The 26593-nt window shown below is 38.2% G+C and overlaps 1 protein-coding gene across 1 annotated transcript in view; it reads left to right on the top strand.

The window, feature by feature from the left end:
* The window catches only part of tmprss15 (transmembrane serine protease 15), a 157186-nt gene that overhangs the window by 11561 nt on the left and 119032 nt on the right, over positions 1-26593 (top strand). The window contains exons 4-5 of the mRNA XM_039746291.1: positions 1895-2046; positions 19199-19240. Of these exons, the coding sequence (XP_039602225.1) occupies positions 1895-2046; positions 19199-19240 (194 nt within the window). The remainder of the gene's footprint in view (positions 1-1894; positions 2047-19198; positions 19241-26593) is intronic.

The raw sequence follows: 26593 nt of genomic DNA, 5'->3' as shown, positions 1-26593 counted from the left end.
GAAGAGCAGAACTGAATTGTCGGAGCGTTCCGGCTGTTTGAAATGGTAATCAAGTTATTCATATTAATGCCGCACTGTGTGGATTTTTTACATCAACTGAAGTTGTTTATTAAAGTATTGATGCAGTGCAAATTTGAGTTGGCATTCGCTGCAGAGTTAGTGTGTCCTTGCATGGCGTTATGGAAAGAATTAGGATTAAAAGTACATACTCAAGGGAGATGAATTACCTTACAGATGTTTTCAGAGAGGGTGGCACAGTGGTAGTGCTGCTGCCTCGCAGTTAGGAGACCCAGGTTCACTTCCGCAGTCCTACTGCGTGGAGTTTGCATGTTCTCCCTGTGTCTGCGTGGGTTTCCTCTGGGTACTCCGGTTTCCTCCCACAGTCCAAAGACATGCAGGTTAGGTGGATTGGTGATTCTAAATTGTCCCTAGTGTGTGTGTGTGTGTATGCGTTCCCTGCGGTGGGCTGGCGCCCTGCCCGGGATTTGTTTCCTGCCTTGTGTCCTGTGTTGGCTGGGATTGGCTCCAGCAGACCCCCGTGACCCTGTAGTTAGGATATAGCGGGTTGGGTAATGGATGGATGGATGTTTTCAGAGATGACTTGGGTGCTGAATCTATTAGGATGCAGACCATCCCACCTGAAGAAACGCGGCCTTTCCTAGAAGAGATCCCAGTTGTCCACGATCCCAATGTTTTGTCCCTCGCAGAACCCTTTCAACCAGATGTTTAATGCCAGCTGACGACTGCAGTACCCATCTGATCTTCTAGCCAGAGGTAATGGACCCAAGAGGAAGATTCATGCAGCCGGGGTCCTCTCTTTCGTGGCATTAATAAAGGCTACGAAATCTGCCTTAAGAATCTCTAACTATCGGTATCTCATGTCGTTTACCCCGGCATGTATTACAATGGTTCCCACTGCCCTGTTCTTGTACCTCTCGAAGACTGTTGCCACTCTTCTTATAACATCTTGTACACGAGCACTGGGAAAACAAGAAACAAAAAAATTTCTGTTTAGGGCAAGAAATAGGTTTTGTATGATAGAACTTTATATGACTATGATTTTATAATACAATTTATGTGGTAATGTGTTTTTACAAAAATATTTGCTCAGTAAAGTTATTTTATTTTGCTGGATTTTTCATACACATATTGTTTATTGAGGAAGACAGAGAGTTTGGATACAGTGAACACAAAACAGGAACCAATCCTGGCTGTGTCAACGACAAAAAAAACCAAAAAAAAACCACAGGGCTACTCTCATGCCATTACCGGTGTATAAGAATTTGAGGTATGAGGTTAGAAGCATGCTCTGATACAGTGTGTTGCCACACCCACCACATGACGAAATACCTCAGGATCTCAAGTTAATATATAACAATAAAATGACCTTAGATTAGATTTAGAGATCTTTATTGGCACATACACTGTGGGGGTATTGGGAAATCCTTGTACTACAGTTGTGGAGAGAGGGGTTGAGGTTCAGGGAAGTATTTACAAGCAATAATATGCAATAAGACAGTAAGATGATGTTTAAATAATTACAGTAAATAAGAGTAGCAGAATGCAAATAAATACAGTAAAAACCGTAAAGAAAAGTAGATGGCGTACATATGTAACATAGAGTACAGTTGCATATAAACCAGCAGGTGGTTACAGTGCAGAACATGTATGAAAAGGTTACCAAGAGTTCAGTAACGTTATGTATGGTCTTGAGGAAGAAGCTGGCCTTGATGCATGTGGAGCAATTGAGACTCCAGCAGCAAGTTGTTTTAGAAACATTACAAATTTACAAGTGTTTTTTTTATTTACGCAGTACATAATATTGTTGAAAGGATCTGGGAATACTTGGTTCAGGGTTTTGCTTTTTTGATAAATACTTTTTTTTAACTTGCAGAAATGGAAGTGTTGTGACTTACATGGAACTAACTTTTAGGATTTCTGTGCCTGATGAAGTGATTAAACAAGTCCTAATCGGTGGCATTCAGGAAAATAATGGAGGAGTTTTAGGCAACTTTCATATTGACATTCAAAGTGTGGAAATTGGAAGTAAGTAAAATTTGTGGAAAAAACCCATAAAATGATTGATATAAAAGTGGTATTACAGTAGATAGCACTGCTGAATAATAGCTTTGTGCATTTAGTTTGCATGTCATCTACATTCATTGCCGAAATTATTGGCACCCCTAGAATTTTCCCAGAAAATGCACCATTTCTCCCAGAATATTGTTGCAATTACAAATGTTTTGGTATACATATGTTTATTTCCTTTATGTGCATTGGAACAACACAAAAAGCACAGAAAAAAAGCCAAATCTGACATCATTTCACACAAAACTCAAAAACTGGGCTGGACAAAATTATTGGCACCCTCAACTTAATATTTGGTTGCACGCCCTTTGGAAAAAATAACTGAAATCAAGCGCTTCCTATAACCAACAACAAGCTTGTTACACCTCTCAACTATAATTTCCGACCACTCTTTTTTTTCAAACTGCTCGAGGTCTCTCTTCTCCCAACAGCAATTTTGAGATCTCTCCATAAGTGTTCAATCAGATTTAGATCCAGACTAATTGCTGGCCACTTCAGAACTATCCAACACTTTGTCTTCAAACATTTTTGGGTGCTTTTAGAGGTATGTTGGGGGTCATTGTCCTGCTGGAACACCCATGACCTCTGATGCAGACCTAGCTTTCTGGCACTTGGCCCTATATTGTGCCACAATATCTTTTGGTAGTCTTCAGATTTCATGATGCCTTGCACACAGTCAAGGCATCCAGTGCCAGAGGCAGCAAAACATCCCCAAAACATCTTAGAACCTCCATCATGTTTGCCAGTAGGTATTGTGTTCTTTTCTTTGTAGGCCTCATTCCGTTTTCTGTAAACAGTAGAATGATGAGCTTTATCAAAAAGCTCTACCTTGGTCTCATCTGTCCACAAGACGTTCGCCCAGAAGTATTTTGGCTTCCTCAAGTACATTTTGGCAAATTCCAGTCTGGCTTTTTTATGCTTCTGTGTTAGCAGTGGGGTCCTGGCTGTCCTGCCATAACGTTTCATTTCATTCAGATGTCGACGGATAGTTTGAGCTGACACTGTTGCACCCTGAGTCTGCAGAACAACTTGAATATTTTTTGAAGTTGATTGGGGCTGTTCATCCACCATTCGGACTATCCTTTGTTGCGTCTTTTATCAATTTTTCTGTTTCGTCCACATACAGGGAGATTAGCTACATTGCCATGTGTTGTGAACTTCTTGATTATGTTGTGCACAGTGGACAAAGGAACATGAAGATCTCTGGAGATGGACTTGTAGCCTTGAGATTGTTGATATTTTTCCACAATTCTTGTTCTCAAGTCCTCAGACAATTCTTTGCTCTTCTTTCTGTTCTCCATGCTTAGTGTGGCACACTCAGACACACAACAGAAAGGTTGAGTCAACTGGCTTCAGGTGTGATTGCTATATTGCCAACACCTGTTTCTTTGCACAGGTGAGTTCAAACGCGCATCATATGCTTGAAATAAAACGATTTACCCACAATTTTGAAAAGGTGCCAATAATTTTTGGAGTTCTTTGTGACATGATGTCATATTTGGCCCTTTTTCTCTGTTTTTTTGTGTTGTTCCAATGTACATAAAGGAAATAAACATGTGTATACCAAAACATTTGTAATTGCAACAATTTTCTGGGAGAAATGTTGCATTTTCTGGGAAAATTCCAGGGGTGCCGATAATTGACTGCACATTTTGAATGGATATCCTGTATAATCTCCCTTTCTCACTCATAACCTAAATACATGCTGTTAAATTAATTGGCACCTTTATCTAGTCTCCCTTGAGCATGGCGAGAAATGGACCAGTGTCCAGTCTAGATCTGGCACCTGCCTTTCGACTATTGGTGATGAAAAAGGCTCCAACTCCTTCACAACAAACATTTTAAAAATTGAATGTAAGCAGATTTTAAATTACATTATTCACTCAGTTTCATTATCTTCCAAACTGAGAAACGGGTTCAATAGAACAACACATATTTTTAGCAAATCAACAAAATTACTAAAGATTCCTATAAAAAAATACAGCAACACACTCACTTACTGAAATTATCTGTGGATTGTCTATATGAAGTTTGCACACTTTTGCCATGTCTACATGGGCTATCCCTTAATATACCTAAAGAGGTGTGTGTTAGAGTAACTGGTGAGTTTGGCCCTGTGCGAGTGGCAACAGTAAGACTGACAGCCTCTACGTGTTTTTTAGCTTTGTTCCCAGTGCTGCCAAGATAGGTTTTGGTCCACCTGTGAACCTGAATTGGTTTATGTGTGTTTGGCAATGTTTTGCAATGATGTAAATGTTAATTGTGTGTGTGTGTGTGTGTGTGTGTGTGTATGCATTGTGCCAAATAGATATTCCTGCTGGTTTTGCCTTGTGCCTAATGCTGTCATGATAGGTTCTGCCTATCTGTGACTTTATAATACTGTATATTAAGTTCATTGAGAAGCTGGATTGATAGCCCAGGATTTATATAGAAATTAAAACATCTAAACTGAACACAATTAGTAGCCTACTATTAATATTTTATATATGTATGAATTGAATTATTTTGAGTATATTTATTCATTATTATTCTTTTCTAATTTGAATTTGTTTTTCTATTCTTATGACTTTTTCTTTAGCATCTTGTAAAGCTCTCTGAGCTATATCCTGTGTATGAAAATGTGCTATAGACGTAAATGCAGTTTTTATTAAGATACTGTAGATACTTTATTCACGATTAACGCTACACTTCATCACACTACATTAAGTTCAATCAAAAATACAATCACTGCATTTTGAAAAACTGAGATTGATTAAATCATATGAACAGTTAACTTCCCATCCACAACCAGTTGTCAGAACTATTAACTATCAAAATATTGGATTGTTACTCATCTATACTAATAAAAGGCAAAGCCCTCACTCACTCACTCACTCATTCATCACTAATTCTCCAACTTCCTGTGTGTGTGGAAGGCTGAAATTTGGCAGGCTCGTTCCTTACAGCTTACTTACAAAAGTTGGGCAGGTTTCATTTCGAAATTCTACGCGTAATGGTCATAACTGGAACCTATTTTTTCGTCCATATACTATAATAGACTTCTGCTCGATGCCCGTGGGAGGCGGAGTTAATTTAGTGCCTGCCCATATAAGGCAGTCCGTCAGCGGCAATCCAATAGAAACACTGCCGCTAAATATTCACGGGTGAAGGACTGTGCTTATGCAGAGGAAGATGAGATGGTCATGGTGGTGTTTGGCACATACTCAGTGAAACTGTGAGAGAAACTTTTATGTGCCGGGTCTTAGCTAACATTAAATACAGCCGTGGACGTTGCACGACATGGCACCAGCACAGCTGGGAAACTTCGATGCATGTACACCGAGCGGCTCACATGAAATGACGCAGTGCACAGACAAAAAGCAACAGTTCCAAAGAGTGCTGAACAAAACCCGAATTCCACTATTGAGAAGGCAGCAAAAAAATATAAAGCGTCTGATACATACAAGCATATTCATAAGTGCAGCTACTGCGGAAACAAAGCACACGATGGAAAGTCAATGTCCCGCTAAAGGAAGACAGTGTAAAAAAAACCCATGCATGCAGTGTGTCAGGTCTCAGATAAAGAAGAAGACGAGCTGTTTATTGATGCAGTAAGAAACTAATCGATGAATGAAACCTGTTATCTTTACAACGATTGACAAACACGGAATGTAACTTGAACACAACACATCCTACAAATACAAACCTGATTGAAAGAAATAATGATAATCAAATCCTTGTTGACAGCAACACTCACAAAACATGTACTGTATATTGACAATCATGTTACGTTATTTTTAAAATGTTCCCTTTTCTTTTTCATAACTTCTTTAACACACTACTTCTCCGCTGCGAAACGCGAGTATATATATATATATATATATATGTATATATATACCCCGATCTACATACTGCCTCTAGCGCAAACACCCGATGTTCGATTCCTGAGAGGGGATGCACCGAGTATGCACATGTGCTTCCCGATTCTTTTTACCCTCGCATCCCCTTGGTTTGAGACGTATGAAAAAATATGCGGTTAACGCAGAATCATGTTACGTTATTTTTAAAATGTTTCCTTTTCTTAGCACAAGCACAGCTGAGAAGCTTTGATGCATGTACTCCATAACGCGTTAAAAAAAATAACGCATTTAATCACACTTTTAATTCCAAGCAAAGGGGAACTTTGTCAATGCATGATTTCCTGGTACATCGACAGTACCACCGCTCCCTATATGCAGAGTACGCAGTCTGCGTAGGGCACCAACTCCCAGGGAGGCACCATCGCAGCTGCTCAAAAAAATTGTTTTTATATATTATAAAAATAAATTAATATTAATAATATAAATAATAAAATAATAATAAAAATATTATTGTTTATTTTATTAATTATAAATGTTTTATTTAAAGTGTAATGTTAGTTTGTATTTTTTGCTGTACAGCTACAATTGTAATTTATAAATGATACAATTTATTTATGTATTTACTTTTATTTGAATAAAGTTCTATTTTGGCTCCTATAGTAGGTGTTTTTTTTATTATTTTATTTTTATTTACGTAATATTTGGGGGAGGGGGCACAAAAGTAAATTTCTGCTTAGGGCACCCATTTGGCCAGCAGCAGCCCTGTACATCGATTACATTGATGCACACATCAGAGCTACAAAAATGTTACAGTCGGAATAAAGCAACTACGACTATGACTGATCGGAGGAAAATTTAATTTCAAGTGACTACCCGACGGAAGCCTTGATAAAAGCATGGTTTTCTGCACACTGAAAAGCAAGCAAAATTAGATGCATTACAGAAACCAGACTTTGTGGCTCTTACTGGGGATCATTGGACTTTCGTGACCGTTAGTAATTCTAAATACATCTAATTACAAAAAGTTCAGTGATCACACTGTTTTAGCCTAATGTACAAAATAATTTTGGCTAATGTTACTCAGAGTTTAAAGATGAAGCTGGTCAAATTACCTTTTATGTTTCTGACTTATTTTTTTAAGAAGAAAAACTGCACTTGATGTTGAAATTTTGGTTATTATTATTTAAAGACAATACCATTCTGAAAATGTACTTAAAGTACTTAAAATACCACTTTATTTTTAAGTCTGCCCAATTTCAGCCAGGGATGATATTTTTGTTTCTGTTTTGAATTGAAATGCAGTTTAAAAGAATTTTTTTTTTCAGAAATTAAAAGAGCTTGAGTTTACAATATTCATGTCCATGTCTATTATTTGATTCTGTCGCCCACTAAAACCCTTTTAAATTAAAAAAAAAACATTTGCGATTTGGGGCAAATTTTCATGTGTGATTACATAGGATTAATCAAGATTAATTATTATACAGCCTCTAATTAATTAGATAATTTATTTAAATCGAGTCCCACCCCTAATATATATATGTAGATATATATATGTAGATTTCTACAGTGTATATATATATATGTGTATATACAGTATATACCCCTAGATATGTATACAGTGGTGTGAAAAACTATTTGCCCCCTTCCTGATTTCTTATTCTTTTGCATGTTTGTCACACAAAATGTTTCTGATCATCAAACACATTTAACCATTAGTCAAATATAACACAAGTAAACACAAAATGCAGTTTTAAATGATGGTTTTATTATTTAGGGAGAAAAAATCCAAACCTACATGGCCCTGTGTGAAAAAGTAATTGCCCCCTTGTTAAAAAATAACTTAACTGTGGTGTATCACACCTGAGTTCAATTTCCGTAGCCACCCCCATACCTGATTACTTCCACACCTGTTTCAATCAAGAAATCACTTAAATAGGAGCTGCCTGACACAGAGAAGTCGACCTAAAGCACCTCAAAGCTAGACATCATGCCAAGATCCAAAGAAATTCAGGAACAAATGAGAACAGAAGTAATTGAGATCTATCAGTCTGGTAAAGGTTATAAAGCCATTTCTAAAGCTTTGGGACTCCAGCGAACCACAGTGAGAGCCATTATCCACAAATGGCAAAACATGGAACAGTGGTGAACCTTCCCAGGAGTGGCGGCCGACCAAAATTACCCCAAGAGCGCAGAGGCGACTCATCCGAGAGGTCACAAAAGACCCCAGGACAACGTCTAAAGAACTGCAGGCCTCACTTGCCTCAATTGAGGTCAGTGTTCACGACTCCACCATAAGAAAGAGACCGGGCAAAAACGGCCTGCATGGCAGATTTCCAAGACGCAAACCACTGTTAAGCAAAAAGAACATTAGGGCTTGTCTCAATTTTGCTAAGAAACATCTCAATGATTGCCAAGACTTTTGGGAAAATACCTTGTGGACTGATGAGACAAAAGTTGAACTTTTGGAAGGCAAATGTCCCGTTACATCTGGCGTAAAAGGAACACAGCATTTCAGAAAAAGAACATCATACCAACAGTAAAATATGGTGGTGGTAGTGTGCTTGTCTGGGGTTGTTTTGCTGCTTCAGGACCTGGAAGGCTTGCTGTGATAGATGGAACCATGAATTCTACTGTCTGCCAAAAACTCCTGAAGGAGAATGTCCGGCCATCTGTTCGTCAACTCAAGTTGAAGCGATCTTGGGTGCTGCAACAGGACAATCACCCAAAACACACCAGCAAATCCACCTCTGAATGGCTGAAGAAAAACAAAATGAAGACTTTGGAGTGGCCTAGTCAAAGTCCTGACCTGAATCCAATTGAGATGCTATGGCATGACCTTAAAAAGGCGGTTCATGCTAGAAAACCCTCAAATAAAGCTGAATTACAACAATTCTGCAAAGATGAGTGGGCCAAAATTCCTCCAGAGCTGTAAAGACTAATTGCAGGTTGTTGCAAACGCTTGATTGCAGTTATTGCTGCTAAGGGTGGCCCAACCAGTTATTAGGTTCAGGGGGCAATTACTTTTTCACACAGGGCCATGTAGGTTTGGATTTTTTTTCTCCCTAAATAATAAAAACCATCATTTAAAAACTGCATTTTATGTTTACTTGTGTTATATTTGACTAATGGTTAAATGTGTTTGATGATCAGAAACATTTTGTGTGACAAACATGCAAAAGAATAAGAAATCAGGAAGGGGGCAAACAGTTTTTCACAGCACTGTACATATATATATATATACTCAGCAAAAAAAGAAACGTCCCTTTTTCAGGACTGTGTATTTCAACAATAATGTTTTAAAAATCCAAATAACTTTACAGATCTTCATTCTAAAGGGTTTAAATAATGTTTTCCATGCATGTTCAATTAACCATAATCAATTAATTAACATGCACCTGTGGAATGGTCGTTAAGACCTTAACAGCTTACAGAAAGTAGGCATTTAAGGTCACAGTTCTAAAAACGCAGGACACTAAAGAGACTTGTCTACTGACTGTGAAAAACACCCAAAGAAAGATGCCCAGGGTCCCTGCGCATCTGCGTGAACGTGCATTAGGTATGCTGCAGGGAGGCATGAGGACTGCTGATGTGGCTAGGGCAATAAATTGCCATGTCCACACTGTGAGACGCCTAAGACAGCGCTACAGGGAGACAGTAAGGACAGCTGATCATCCTCCCAGTGGAAGAGCCCGGATCTCAATCCCATTGAGCACGTCTGGGACCTGTTGGATCGCAGGGTGAGGGCTAGGGCCATTCCCCCCAGAAATGTCCAGGAACTTGCAGGTGCCTTGGTGGAAGAGTGGGGTAACATCTCACAGCAAGAACTGACAAATCTGGTCCAGTCCATGAGGAGATGCACTGCAGTACTTCAAGCAGCTGGTGGCCACACCAGATACTGACTGGTACTTTTGATTTTGAGCCTCCCTTCATTCAGGGACACATTGTGAAACATTTTTAGTTTATATTCTTATGGTGTTGACTCTTTTAGTGTTCATACAAATATTTACACATTAAGTTTACTGAAAGTAAAAACAGTTGAAAGTCAGAGGATGTTTCTTTTTTTGCTGAGTATATATGTATATATGTATGTATACTGTATATATATGATGTGTATATATATGTTTATATGTGTGTGTGTAACACACATGACAATGACAACACAATTACACTGTCAATCATGTTACGTTATTATTAAATTGTTTCCTTTTCTTTTTCATTACTTCTTTAACACACTACTTCTCCGTTGCGAGGCGCGGGTATTCTGCTAGTGTATAATAAAACATTGAGAGTAAACCACAACAGTAGGCTCAGTGTGCTTTTTTTCTGGAAAAACTTTGCAATATCCATCCATCCATCCATTTTCTAACCCGCTGAATCCGAATACAGGGTCACGGGGGTCTGCTGGAGCCAATCCCAGCCAACACAGGGCACAAGGCAGGAACCAATCCTGGGCAGGGTGCCAACCCACCGCAGGACACACACAAACACACCCACACACCAAGCACACACTAGGGCCAATTTAGAATCGCCAATCCACCTAACCTGCATGTCTTTGGATTGTGGGAGGAAACCAGAGCACCCGGAGGAAACCCACGCAGACACGGGGAGAACATGCAGACTTTGCAATATTTCATATAAAAAAAACATTGATTATTTCTAGGTTTTTTTAAAAAAAAGACCTTGCATTCCAAGGATGGCTTAGGATTCTTCCAGCTGAGCAAGACCAAATAACACCAAAGCAAAATACTATAGGAGATCACATTAGATTAACTTTTGCACAATCTTACCCCACCTGGCCTTACTCTTAATAATGCTGTTAAAAATTAGGAGCAATTAAGAATCCAAAACTATCTGACACGATTTTCCTCAAAATGGTCTTATTTTCTGCTCAGTAGGATGGGAAATTTCCAAAACATATGATCTAGCAAGGCATGTGCATGGGCACATCTCTTACTATTAGTATAAGGATTTTAGAAAATTTTAAATCTTTAAGATGTTTGCAATGAACAATTTTAAGACTAATTACACAATGCTGTGCAAAAACCGAAGAATGTAACTTCTGATTTCTTTTGTAGTCTCAAAATATAAATTTTGACAATCCAGTAGTAAAACATGACGTTCCAAATCTACATTTACATTATCTATAGCAATATTTAGGTATACAGACAAATGCAAGAAGACAGTAGCCTCAAATTCCTACCACAATTGTCTCAGTCTCACCACAATTCTTTAAAGGAGAAAGTGGGTCTAGAATAGTGTTTTTTTTATGACATTCCTTATTAAAATGTTCTCCTTTTGAAAAATATGGTCAAGGAACTCGTATTCAGGAATATCAAATGAAAAGTTACAGAGAAAGTCAAATGAGTGATGAGTGGGTGTGATGATTGCTACTTAGTATATTTTATTCAAACCCAAGAAACATTTTAATTTGTTTTTTTATATTTAATATAAACAGAATATTATTATATACTGTATATGAGCAATATTGACATAGCACAAACAGCACATTCATAATTTCTCAGGTGGTATTGCGGCAGAATGGATAGAGTAGCTACTTGGCATTGTTTCAGTCCAACTGCAACCCCTATGCTGTAGGACCTTTGTGTTGAAAATCAAGGTTTTGGTTTCGTCTCTCAGAAATGTTTCTCAAGTAAATTAGAGATGCAAGTCATAAACTAATAAAAATAATGAGGTCAGCTTTAAAAAAAATATAAAGTGCTGCAAGTCTGGGAAACAATAATGACAAGGCAGACTTTATTACTGTATTTATGGCTCATGCAAACTTGCTGGAGGAGGAGGAAACACACTAAACCGTCCATGGCAAATATCCTGTCCCTGAGTACAGAGTGTCGAGTCTCTTGCTCACAATGAACTAATTTGTCTTCCTCCTGTAAATTCTACTTACTGTGTTAGTTTGGAGTTATCTATATTTATAATGGTAAAAAATATGCTTAGATTTAATGTAATTTGAATTTGTGGTTGTCTTAACAGTGTGATTAGAGTTTGATCACAATAAAATTCATTTAGAGATGAATTTGTTGTGATGTAAAAGCTCTAAATATACATATAATACACCTAAAGCTCAATGTCAATGCTAGTCAAAAAGACACTAACATTAAACGCTTCCTTGACATTTCTGCTAGAGAGCTTTGTTTTTAATCTGTTGGCTTTTTCTTATATAAATGGTGATACTGACATCTAGTGGCTTAAGTACATCCTATTTGTTTTTTTTTTTTTATCTCACTCTCATCGGTGTAGCTTATTATGAAATCAAGTTTACTATACTCATATTTGCCCGTGTTGCTCTCAGTACCTTAAAGGCTACTGGGTATCCAGTGTTATTGCTGGCTATTAAACATATTTAAGTCTGTACTGAAAAAGAGCATGGTAGTATGGTGAGTAGTGTGGCATCTTACAGTGTTTCACCTCAGATTCCACCTCAGACTGAAGTCTGTTTTTTTAAAACACTGAACTGTTTTCCTGGCACCTGCATGATTTTCTTTCAGAAGCACCCATTTTTTTTGTCATGGTACAAAGAATTCTATTAAATTCAGTGGCATAGCTAAAATTTTTCTCAACCCAGAATGAGTTTGTCTTTCACTTGTGGCAGTTTAATTAGGCTGCAGGTTCCTATGGACCTGACCAAACAATTAAATTATTTGAAAGGCTTATAGTTCGAATTCCGTACAGATTTTGCACATTCTTCTTCTGCATGTTTTTCCCTAGATAGTTTTCTTTGTTCTGCATCCCAAAGACATGCAAATTAAATTACTCTAATTTGGTGCTATGTGGGTGATTGGGGTGTGCATGAATGGATGGCTCCTGCTCCTCACACAGTCCTGGCGATGTATTCTTTGGTCCCTGTCTATCTGAACTGGATTTAAGTAGGTTTCATAATGATTTTCTTTACTTTAAACTAAGGGGCTCTGCCCCCTGCTTGCTTCACTCCGGGGTTTGGTTTACGGATATACAATTTAAAGAGATTGTTATTTTCATGGGAGTTGTTACATAGGCATTATTTTCACTTTTACTTTAAAACTTTAGTAAAAACAATACATGGAATTAACTTTTCTTCAAGATTGCATTGAATTTTGATTCTGTGTTTGGACTTACATTGTGACAATGCAATGTATAACTGCCTGTGAGTGAATATCATTTCTTTCTCTCTAATAAATAAAATGACTTTTTCAAATGTTTGTCCATGCTCTTTTTTCTTCACTTTGTTGTTGATGTGTCATCTAGAACGTATAAAATTATTGTCCTAATAAAATTTATGAGCTGAGAGCACAGGAAGTGTGTCTACCAAAAGCATTCACATGACTGAAGTTAGATGACCATGGTCTTGTTTGAAAATAGTTGTAAGTAGAGTGTGACTTGAAGGAATCTCATGTTAAAAGTCACAAATTAGATGATCTACAAGTCACCGACTTAAAATTTAAATCCGAACAATATATTCGATCTCTTTTCGCTGTTCCGTTATTTCACCGAGTAATAATTTCTGTTTGTTTGCGTTAATGCAATCTTTACTATACTTTTTTTGACACTTTCGAATTTTCGTACTTCCATTATCTCTAACCTGCTCTGCATGTGTACCACACCAACATTTTTTAATTCTTTATGACATTCTACTTTGTCATCTACTCTTTGTCTTTTATTTCCAGCCCCGAGCATGGTTAAATCTTTCTCGCGTGATGTGTAAGTGTCTCTGTGAGAAAAATCACGTCTCGTCTCCTTCCAAGTATTTTATTTTATAAGAGAGAGACATACACCCCAAGACAAAAAAAAAATATACAGTATATATACTTATATATATAAATTTATATATATATATATATATATATATATATATATATATATATATATATATATATATATTGTAAGTCTGTGTATATATGCAGTATGTGTATGTAAGTATATGTATGTGTAAACAGTAATCCCTCGCTATATCGCGCTTCGACTTTCGCGGCTTCACTCTATCGTGGATTTTAAATGTAAGCACATCTAAATATATATCATGGATTTTTCGCTGGTTCGCCGCTTTTTGTGGACAATGGGTCTTTTAATTTAGGTTACATGCTTCCTCCGTTTGATTGCCCAGTTGATTTCATACAAGGGACGCTACTGGCGGATGGCTTAGAAGCTACCCAATCAGAGCATGTATTACATATTAACTAAAACTCGGTCTTGTAATGAAGCACAGTTTAAACGTTTGACTAAAGGGTGTTATTTCATGTCTAGAAGGCTCTAATAATGTTAACAGTGTGGGAGAGTTTATAAGGGATTAAAATATATAAAAATAACCATACAAACATATGGTTTCTACTTTGCGGATTTTCACCTATCGCGGGGGTCTGGAGCATACCCCCGCGATCGAGGAGGGATTACTGTATATATAGTATAATTTTAAATGGTAAATGCTTTTTGTTCGTTTAGCACAAAAAAGTTAAATATGACTTTTTAGCCACATTAATGAGTGTTAAATTAATTCACATTGAGATAAATTAATCTATAAATAAGTACAGTATCTGTGGGGACATTATTTTCACATATAGACTTTCAATTAAAAATTTAACACTGCAGAGTTTTGCTGTGTGTCTATTATGTTTTAACATAGCTTTCACAATGCTGCTTTTTACTAACCAAGATAAATTGTTCTCTCTATTCATAGGTTCAGATGGAACTGGCACAACCCCATTTTATTCCACAGTAGGTAAGATACATGAAAATAGTCAACTGAACTCTTTTGTATTTTCAACTTTGTTGTGAAACAGCACTTAGTCCTAGTTGTTCAATGCAATTGCTTCTAAATACTTAACATAGGGTGGCATGGTGGCGCTGCTGCCTTGCAGTAAGGAGACCTGGGTCCTTACCGGGTCCTCCCTGAGTGGAGTTTGCATGTTCTCCCCGTGTCTGCATGGGTTTCCTCCGGGTACTCCGGTTTCCACCCACAGTTCAAAGACATGCAGGTTAGGTGCATTAGCGATCCTAAATTGTCCCTAGTGTATGCTTGGTCTGTGGGTGTGTGTGCCCTGCAGTAGGCTGGCACCCTGCCCGGGGTTTGTTTCCTGCCTTGTGCCCTGTGTTGGCTGGGATTGGCTCCAGCAGAGCCCTGTGACCCTGTGTTAGGATATAGCGGGTTGGATAATGCATGGATGGATGCTTAACATACTAGATGATTTACTTTTCAGTATTTTTACTGTTCTAGGAAAATTGTTTACATTGGATTTATATAAATCTATGTATAACCCACCAATAAAATAATATGTAAGTAAATGCTGTGACAGAGTGCATACCTGACAGAAATGCTAACAAGTCCATAAACTGCAGTTGAATAAGAGTGACAAAAAAAATCCATGGAGGATTCTTTTTATCTATACTAATAAAAGGCAAAGCCCTCACTGACTCACTGACTCACTGACTCACTCACTCACTCACTCATCACTAATTCTCCAACTTCTCCAACTTGTTGGTAGAAGGCTGAAATTTGGCAGGCTCATTCCTAACAGCTTACTTACAAAAGTTGGGTAGGTTTCATTTCGAAATTCTACGTGTAATGGTCATAACTGTAAGCTATTTTTCTACATATACTGTAATGGAGTTGAGCTCTAAAGCCGCGGCGGGCGGAGTTTCGTGTGACATCATCACGCCTCCCACGCAATCACGTGAACTGACTGTCAACGCAGTACGTAGAAAATCAGGAAGAGCTCCAAAAAGCTCTGAAGAAAACATGCATTATATAATTCAGAAGGCAGTGAAACAATAAGAAGTGAGCGAGTGACATATACAACCATATTCATGAGTGCTGCTACTTCGGAAACAAAGCACGGTGTAAACCTAAACTTTAAATTAAGTTCATAGACAGGCTGCCGCTGGCGTTTGTCATGTCCACGGGTAATGCGGGATACAAGTTTAATGAGAGGACGCAGGATATAAATGACAGTTTTGATCACTTTGTATCTAAGTTAAAATTGCAGGTGAGGGGCTCTGCTTATGCAAATTCCGAGAGACTGTGTTTGTGGGGGATTGACAGTTAAGGCGGGTGGGGGAGTCACGTCATCATCTCCCCTCCCATTTATCTCATTTCGCTCTGAGCTGCGTTTCGCAGCTAACGCAGTGTTATGACTTTGTAACACTGCCACCAGATACTCACAGAAAAATCCACAAGTTAATACACACGCTGTTGTGGTGTTATGGGTCCACAGCTCACTGAGCAAAGGCCATTTTTAAATAATCACCGCACCTGAGGCGGCTTCGGGGGGCGATGTTGTGGAGAGCTGCGGGGCAGTCGTCGATGTGGCCGTTTCTCACCGTGTGCACAGGTGAGGAACTGCCCACATTCGTGATTGCTCCCGTGGCCAATGCTAAGGCTGTGATGGCCCCTGATTATTTATAAAGAAGCGCGAGTCGGTTGTGGGTGGAAAAAAATGGAGAGAGGATGAAAAGAGGAAAGAAAGGAAAAGAGGACGGAGGTTACAGGGAGCGAGGAAGCAGGCGGTGCGTGCGTGTGGTGAGCGCGCGATCGAGCGCTCTAGGGCAGCTGTAAGGAAGCTGGGTGCTGGGCCAACACCCAGGTGTTTCAGTTGGATGTCGCTCCCGCTGAGCGATTATGTAGCGGGAGTGACCAAGGGAAGGCGACTGGCCGCAGAGAGGCCGCGGAAAGGCAGCAGAAGTCGGGAGCCTTGGTTCTGGAATCCCCAACGTGGGCGACCTGGCCGTTGGTGGAAACCAAGTTCTCCGAGGCTGGGATGAGTGCCATACCGAAGCCATGGATCGGGAGGTCTCCAGTCTCGCGAAAGTGTAGAGGATGGCAGCTGCAGAGAGCGTCTTGCCTGCTGCTTGGCCCAAACGGGATAAGCAGGTGAGACGCTAACAGAAACGTTACACCGGATTTGTTTGTTGTTTTAAGACTGCTTCCTAAAGAAGATTTTAACCTCTGGTTTTAAGGATTGTGTTTTTTTCTATTTATTGATTTTTAACCTCCACGTGTTCTTTTTATGGATTATTTATTTGATGAAGAAAGAACTGCACTTTATGAACACTGTTTATTTTGTTGACTGTTTTTAAATAAAAGCACTGTTTCACTTTTAACCATCCCCTTGCTAAGATGCTCAATTATTTGCCTTCACTGACTAGCTCACTCGGTACCATTATCGACGGAGTTGGGTTCAAGGGTTCCCAAACAGCCATGGGAGCGTGAAGCCAGAACTCACATCGTCACGGCTGTGTCTACAGTTTCTCCACACTGAATCCTCCAAGCACTACTCACAAAAGGTTACATTGACAATCGTGTTATTTTTAAAATGTTTCCTTTTCTTAGCACAAGCACAGCTGAGAAGCTTCGATGCATGTGCTCCATAACGCGTTAAAAAATAATGCATTTAATCACACTTTGCATTACAAGCAAAGGGGAACTTTTGTCAATGCATGAGTTCCTGGTACACCAATTACATTGATCAGCGCTTCACGATTCATTTTAGCCTCGCACCCCCTTGGTTTGAGAAGAAGTATGAAAAAATATGAGGTTAACACAGAAAAAAAGATCACCAATTGAAGCTTTATGAATAATCGATTCGCCATCAATAATTGTTTTGGTAAAGCCATACTTAGAGTAATCCTCCTTCCATTTTATAATTTTTCCGCCACTAGCCATGATTAAATGAACGGTAAAAAAGTAAGAGCGAAGCGAGGGTGATTTATTCAGGCAGGCAGGCAGGCTCAATAGCTCGAATTTGGATATAAGTAGGTTCTATTTAGTCGCCAGAAATATCTTTGTTTGGAATGGAAGTTGAATTTAGTCTTTAAATTTCTATGGTAAAGAAAAAGTTATGCAATGATGACTACATTTAACTATATAAAGTCAAAACTTGTATATATAAAGTCATTTGCGAATATATAAAGTCAAAACTTGATTATATAAAGTCACTGTCGGAATAAATAAAGTCAAAACTTGAATATATAGCCTAAAGTCATTCCCAAATATATAAAGTCAAAACCTGAGTATATAAAGACGGCGTTGGAATATTTTGGAATATATAAAGTAAGCGCTGGAATATATAAAGTCAGCGCTGGAATATCCATCCATTTCCCAACACGTTGAATCCGACCACAGGGGCACGGGGGTCTGCTGGAGCCAATCCCAGCCAGCACTGGGCGCAAGGCAGGAACCAATCCTGGGCAGGGCACATGCATCATTTTCAAAACATGAACCGAACAGTGTTTTTTTAATTTATCTTTCTGAATATGTTTTTGTTAACTTAGTTCAGTTCAGAGTCGTTTGAATCAATAGATTTTGACTTTCACTTTATGTATTCAGGAGTGAGTTTATATACTCTGATGTTGACTTTATATAATCAGGAATGACTTTATAAATTCCGATGCTGACTTTGTATATTCAGGTTTTGACTTTATATATTCCAGCAATGACTTTATATATTCAACTTTTGACTTTATATATTCCAACGCTGACTTTATATATTCTGACGCTGACTTTATATATTCAACTTTTGACTTTATATATTCGGGAATGACTTTAGATATTCAAGTTTTGACTTTATATATTCTGACGCCGACTTTATATATTCGCAAAATCTATTTATTTGCCTGTTTGGCACCCCATAGTATATGTGTGTGTGTATATACTGTATGTACACATGTATGTATATGTATATATATATATATATATATATATATATATATATATATATATATATATATGCAGCAACACTCATGATAATGACAAAACAATTACATTGTCAATCATGTTACATTATTATTAAAATGTTTCCTTTTCTTTTTACTTCTCTGCTGCCAAGCGCGGGTATTTTCATATATATATGATAGATAGATAGATATATAGATATGACAACAACACTCATATTAAAGACAAAACAATTACATTAACAATCATGTTACGTTATTTTAAAAATTTTTCCTTTTCTTTTTCATAACTTCTTTAACACACTACTTCTCGCTGCTTGGCCTTGGTATTCTACTATATAGAATAATTTTAAATGGTAAATGCTTTTTGTTCGTTTAGCACAAAAAAGTTAAATATCACTTTTTAGTCAAATTAATGAGTGTTAAATTAATTCACATTGAGATAAATTAATCTAAAAATAAGTACATTATCTGTGGGGACATTATTTTCACATATAGACTTTCAATTAAAAATTTAACACTGCAGAGTTTTGCTATGTGTCTATTATGTTTTAACATAGCTTTCACAATGCTGCTTTTTACTAACCAAGATAAATTGTGCTCTCTATTCATAGGTTCAGATGGAACTGGCACAACCCCATTTTATTCCACAGCAGGTAAGATACATGAAAATAGTCAACTGAACTTTTTTGTATTTTCAACTTTGTTGTGAAACAGCACTTAGTCCTCTAGTTGTTCAATGCAATTGCTTCTAAATACTTAACATAGGGTGGCATGGTGGCGCTGCTGCCTTGCAGTAAGGAGACCTGGGTCCTTACCGGGTCCTCCCTGCGTGGAGTTTGCATGTTCTCCCCGTGTCTGCATGGGTTTCCTCCGGGTACTCCGGTTTCCACCCACAGTTCAAAGACATGCAGGTTAGGTGCATTAGCGATCCTAAATTGTTCCTAGTGTATGCTTGGTCTGTGGGTGTCTGTGCCCTGCAGTAGGCTGGCACCCTGCCCGGGGTTTGTTTCCTGCCTTGTGCCCTGTGTTGGCTGGGGATTGGCTCCAGCAGAACCCTGTGACCCTGTGTTAGGATAAAATGCATCTATTTTAAGATAAATTAACATTTAGAGATATCTCAAAATGAATTTTGGATATCTTAAAATGTATGCTTTACATTTTGAAATATCTGAAATGCTTTGAGATATCTTACAAAATATCTTGAAATCGTTCCTTACATTTTAAGATATCTGCAATACATTTTGAGATATCTCAAATGTATTTCAAGATATCTCAAATACAGTTTCAGATATCTCAAAATAATTGTCTGCATTTAAAGATATCTTTCAAATGAATTTTCAGATATCTTAAATTGACCTTTCATGAATTTAAGATATCTCAAAATCATTTCCTGTAAAATTGCCTATTATTTCAATGGGACTACTTGTTTATTATAAGATATCTTAAAATGTATTTGAGATATCTGAAAATGGACAGGAAGCTGTTTTAAGATATCTGGAAATGTATTTGAGATATCTTAAATATATTGTAGATATCTGAAAATGCTATTGAGATATCTTGAAATAATTGAGTGTCCTTTTAAAGATATCTTAAAATGCATTTTAGATATCTTGAAATACAATTTGAGATATCTTGAAATACATTGTTAGATATCTGAAATGGAGCAGAGACCCATTTTAAGATATCATGAAATTAATTTTAGATATCTAACAATGTATTTAAGATATCTGAAAAAAATGAATTTCAAGATATCTTGAATGCTTTTTAAGATATCTAAATTATATTTCGAGATATCTCAAAATAACTTCCTTCTCATTTTAAGATATCCCAAATTCATTTTGAGATATCTGAAATGCATTTTCAGATATCTTAAAATGACTTCCTGCACATTTCAAGATATCTCAAATACATTTCAAGATATCTTAAAATAACTTTAAAAGGACACTGTGTATTTCAAGATATCTCAAATTCATTTTGAGATATCTCAAAATAATTTAGGAAGTCCCATTGAAAGAATAGGAAATCTTACAGGAAGTGATTTTGAGATATCTCAAATACATTTTGAGATATCTTGAAATAAACAAGAAGTTATTGAAATAAGATATCTCAGGAAATGATTTTGAGATATCTTAAAATGCACAGAAAGGTCATTTCAAGATATCTGAAAATTCATTAAAGATATCTTAAAATGCATTTCAGATATTTCAAAATGTACAGCATATCATTTCAAGATATCTTGAAATACTATTTGAGATATCATAAAATGTTTTAGATATCTTAAAATAGATGCATTTTAAGATATCTCAAAGAGTTTCAGATATCTTAAAATGCATTTCAGATATCTTAAAATCCATTTTGAGATATCTCTAAATGTTAATTGCTTGCCATAATAGCGGGTTGGATAATGCATGGATGGATGCTTAACATACTAGATGATTTACTTTTCAGTATTTTTACTGTTCTAGGAAAATTGTTTACATTGGATTTATATAAATCTATGTATAACCCACCAATAAAATAATATGTAAGTAAATGCTGTGACAGAGTGCATACCTGACAGAAATGCTAACAAGTCCATAAAATGCAGTTGAATAAGAGTGACAAAAAAAATCCATGGAGGATTCTTTTTATCTATACTAATAAAAGGCAAAGCCCTCACTGACTCACTCACTCACTCACTCACTCACTCACTCACTCACTCACTCACTCACTCACTCACTCACTCACTCACTCACTCATTCATCACTAATTCTCCAACTTCCCGTGTGAGTGGAAGGCTGACATTTGGCAGGCTCATTCCTTACAGCTTACTTACAAAAGCTGGGCAGGTTTCATTTCGAAATTCTACGCGTAATGGTCATAATTGGAACCTATTTTTTCATCCATAATAGACTTCTGCTCGATGCCCGTGGGAGGCGGAGTTACGCCTCCCACGTAATTTAGTGCCTGCCCATATAAGGCCTTTCATCAGTGGCAATCCAATAGAAACACTGCCGCTAAATTTTCACGGGTGAAGGACTGTGCTTATGCAGAGGAAGATGAGATGGTCAGGGTGGTGTTTGGCACAAACTCAGCGAAACTGCGAGAGAAAGTTTTAAGTGCGGGACTTGGTAACATTAGATACAGCCATGGACATCGCATGCGATATGGCACCAGCACAGCTGGGAAACTTCGATGCATGTACACCGAGCGGCTCACGTGAACTGACGCAGTGCACAGACAAAAAGCAACAGTTCCAAAGAGTGCTGAACAAAAACTGAATTACACAATTGGAGAAGGCAGCAAAAAAATATAAAGCGTGTGATATATACAAGCATATTCATAAGTGCAGCTACTGCAGAAACAAAGCACACGGTGTAAAGTCAATGTCCCGCTAAAGGAAGACAGTGTAAAAAAAAACCTGTGCATGCAGTGTGTCACGTCTCAGATAAAGAGGAAGATGAGCTGTTTATTGATGCAGTAAGAAACGAATCGATGAATGAAACCTGTTATCTTTACAATGATTGACAAACACGGAATGTAACTTGAACACAACACATCCTACAAATACGAACCTGATTGAAAGAAATAATGATAATCAAATCCTTGATGACAGCAACACTCACAAAAGAATTACTGTATATTGACAATCATGTTACGTTATTTTTTAAAATGTTCCCTTTTCTTTTTCATAAAGTTTAACACACTACTTCTCTGCTGCGAAACGCAGGTATATGTATATATATACCCTGATCTACATACTCTCAAATTGACAAGCCACATGCCGTGGTGCAATGGTAAAGGCTTCGCCTCTAATGCCGACATCCGAGGTTTGATTCCCGAGAGGGGATGCACTGAGCATGTAAGCGCGCTTCCTGATTCATTTTACCCTCGCATCCCCTTGGTTTGAGACGTATGAAAAAATATGCGCTTAACACAGAATCATGTTACGTTATTTTTAAAATGTTTCCTTTTCTTAGCACAAGCACAGCTGAGAAGCTTCGATGCATGTACTCCATAACGCGTTAAAAAAAAATAACGCATTTAATCACACTTTCAATTCCAGGCAAAGGGGAACTTTTGTCAATGCATGATTTCCTGGTTCATCGACAGTACCACCGCTCCCTATACGCAGAGTACGCAGTCTGCGTAGGGCACCAACTCCCAGGGGGGCACCATCCCAGCTGCTCAAAAAAATCGTTTTTATATATTATAATAATAAATTAATATTAATAATATACATATACAAATAAACAAAAATATAAATGTATATATTGCATTTTACAGTGAACGCAGAGTAGGCTAAGCACACGTGATGACACGTGCGCCCTCACCTCTGTTACGGCTGCCTATTTGGCCAAAAATGATAATGATTGAACAATATGCCTGCTCCTGGAAAGAGACATCAACAGTCCGGCGCCGAGAAACGAAAGAAAAAAAAAGCCCAAGATGAAGCCGGTGTACGTAACCAAATCTCTAGATTGCTCTGTGCATAGCAGTGACCCTCCCTGTAACTGTTGCATCTGCTGAGCAAAGTTTTTCTAAAATGAAGCTCATCAAAACGTACTTGCGCTCCTCTATGGCACAAGAGCGCATCAGTGGTCTGGCAATTGTCAGCATCAACTCTGAATTAGCAAAGGCTTTATCATATGAAGAGCTCATTTACGACTTTGCCTCAAGAAAAAGCAGAAGTGTGCCTTTGTAAATTTTGAACTTTGGAAAGCTCCAGCAGATGACAGTGTTGATTTTATTTCAGTTTATTATTGTTTATTTTATTTATTATAAATGTTTTATTTAAAGTGTAATGTTAGTTTGTATTTTTTGCTGTACAGCTACAATTGTAATTTATAAATGATACCATTTATTTATGTATTTACTTTTATTTGAATAAAGTTCTATTTTGGCCCCTATAGTAGGTGTTTCTTTTATTATTTTATTTTTACTTCCGTAATATTTGGGGGAGGGGGCACAAAAGTAAATTTCTGCTTAGGGCACCCATTTGGCCAGCAGCAGCCCTGTACATCGATTACATTGATGCACACATCAGAGCTACAAAAATTTTAGAGTCGGAATAAAGCGCGTTCCTATGACTGATCGGAGGAAAATTTCATTTCAAGAGACTACCCGACGGAAGCCTTGATAAAAACATGGTTTTCCGCACACTGAAAAGCAAGCAAAATTAGATGCATTACAGAAAGCGGACTTTGTGGCCCTTACTGGGGATCATTGGACTTCCATGACCGTTAGTAATTCTAATTACATCTAATTACAAAATGTTCAATGATCACACTGTTTTAGCCTAATGTACAAAATAATTTTGGCTAAGGTTACTCAGAGTTTAAAGATGAAGCTAGTCAAATTACCTTTTATGTTTCTGACTTATTTTTTTAAGAAGAAAAACTGCACTTTATGTTGAAATTTTGGTTATTATTATTTAAAGACAATACCATTCTGAAAATGTACTTAAAGTACTTAAACTACCACTTTATTTTTAAGTCTGCCCAATTTTAGCCAGGGATGATATTTTTGTTTCTGTTTTGAATTGAAATGCAGTTTAAAAGCATTTTTTCAGAAATTAAAAGAGCTTGAGTTTACAATATTCATGTCCATGTCTATTATTTGATTCTGTCGCCCACTAAAACCCTTTTAAATTAAAAAAAAACATTTGCGATTTGGGGTAAATTTTCATGTGTGATTACATAGGATTAATCAAGATTAATTATTACACAGCCTCTAATTAATTAGATACATTTTTTTAATCGAGTCCCACCGCTAATATATATATGTAGATTTCTATATATATATATGTGTATATACAGTATATATGTAGATATGTATATGTATACTGCGGTGGGTTGGCACCCTGCCCAGGATTGGTTCCTGCCTTGTGCCCTGTGTTGGCTGGGATTGGCTCCAGCAGACCCCCGTGACCCTGTATTCGGATTCAGCGGGTTAGAACATGGATGGATGGATGTATATGTATATATATATGTATATATATGTTTGTGTATATATATATATGCACTCATCTAAAGGAGTATTAGGAACACCATACTAATACAGTGTTTGACCCCCTTTCGCCTTCAGAACTGCCTTAATTCTACGTGGCATTGATTCAACAAGGTGCTGAAAGCATTCTTTAGAAATGTTGGCCCATATTGATAGGATAGCATCTTGCAGTTGATGGTGATTTGTGGGATGCACATCCAGGGCACGAAGCTCCCGTTCCACCACATCCCAAAGATGCTCTATTGGGTTGAGATCTGGTGACTGTGGAGGCCATTTTAGTACAGTGAACTCATTGTCATGTTCAAGAAACCAATTTGAAATGATTCGAGCTTTGTGACATGGTGCATTATCCTGCTGGAAGTAGCCATCAGAGGATGGGTACATGGTGGTCATGAAGGGATGGACATGGTCAGAAACAATGCTCAGGTAGCCCGTGGTATTTAAACGATGCCCAATTGGCACTAAGGGGCCTAAAGTGTGCCAAGAAAACATCCCCCACACCATTACACCACCACCACTAGCCTGCACAGTGGTAACAAGGCATGATGGATCCATGTTCTCATTCTGTTTACGCCAAATTCTGACTCTACCTGTCCAATTTTGGTGAGCTTGTGCAAATTGTAGCCTCTTTTTCTTATTTGTAGTGGAGATGAGTGGTACCCGGTGGGGTCTTCTGCTGTTGTAGCCCATCCGCGTCAAGGTTGTGCGTGTTGTGGCTTCACAAATGCTTTGCTGCATACCTCGGTTGTAGCAGTGGTTATTTCAGTCAAAGTTGATTTTCTATCAGCTTGAATCAGTCGGCCCATTCTCCTCTGACCTCTAGCATCAACAAGGCATTTTTGCCCACAGGACTGCCAGCGTACTGGATGTTTTCCCTTTTCACACCATTCTTTGTAAACCCTAGAAATGGTTGTGCGTGAAAATCCCAGTAACTGAGCAGATTGTGAAATACTCAGACTGGCCCGTCTGGCACCAACAACCATGCCACGCTCAAAATTGCTTAAATCACCTTTCTTTCCCATTCTGACATTCAGTTTGGAGTTCAGGAGATTGTCTTGACCAGGCCCACACCCCTAAATGCATTGAAGCAACTGCCATTTGATTGGTTGATTAGATAATTGCATTAATGAGAAATTGAACAGGTGTTGCTAATAATCCTTTAGGTGAGTGTATGTGTATATGTATGTGTATATATATATGTATATATATATATATATATATATATATATATATATATAGGCGGCATGGTGGCGCAGTGGTAGCGCTGCTGCCTCGCAGTTAGGAGACCGGGTTCATTTCGGGTCCTCTCTCGTGGAGTTTGCATGTTCTCCCGTGTCTGCGTGGGTTTCCTCCGGGCGCTCCGGTTTCCTCCCACAATCCAAAGACATGCAGGTTAGGTGGATTGGCGATTCTAAATTGGCCCTAGTGTGTGCTTGGTGTGTGGGTGTGTTTGTGTGTGTCCTGCGGTGGGTTGGCACCCTGCCCTGGATTGGTTCCTGCCTTGTGCTGGTATTCTATGGCGAATGCCAATCGAGTTGCATGCTGCTGGGCAGTGAGCTCAGGGCCCATTAGAGGACATGGGGCCCTTGGGTCATCCTCATGAAGTCTTTCTGGTTGTTTGGTCAGAGACATTCACACCAGTGGCCTGCTGGAGGTCATTTTGTAGGGCTCTGGCAGTGCTCATCCTGTTCCTCCTTGCCCAAAGGAGCAGATACTGGTCCTGCTGATGGGTTATGGACATTCTATGGCCCTCTCCAGCTCTCCTAGAGTAACTGCTTGTCTCCTAGAATCTCCTCCATGCCCTTGAGACTGTGCAGGGAGACACAGCAAACCTTCTGGCAATGACACGTATTGATGTGCCATCCTGGAGAAGTTGGACTACCTGTGCAACCTCTGTAGGGTCCAGGTATTGCCTCATGCTACCAGTAGTGACACTGACTGTAGCCAAATGCAAAACTAGTGAAGAAACAGTCAGAAAAGATGAGGAGGGAAAAATGTCAGTGGCCTCCACCTGTTAA

Source organism: Polypterus senegalus, chromosome 2 (assembly GCF_016835505.1).
Source record: "Polypterus senegalus isolate Bchr_013 chromosome 2, ASM1683550v1, whole genome shotgun sequence".
Lineage (NCBI taxonomy): Eukaryota > Metazoa > Chordata > Cladistia > Polypteriformes > Polypteridae > Polypterus > Polypterus senegalus.
This window is presented reverse-complemented; position numbering and strand designations above follow the sequence as displayed.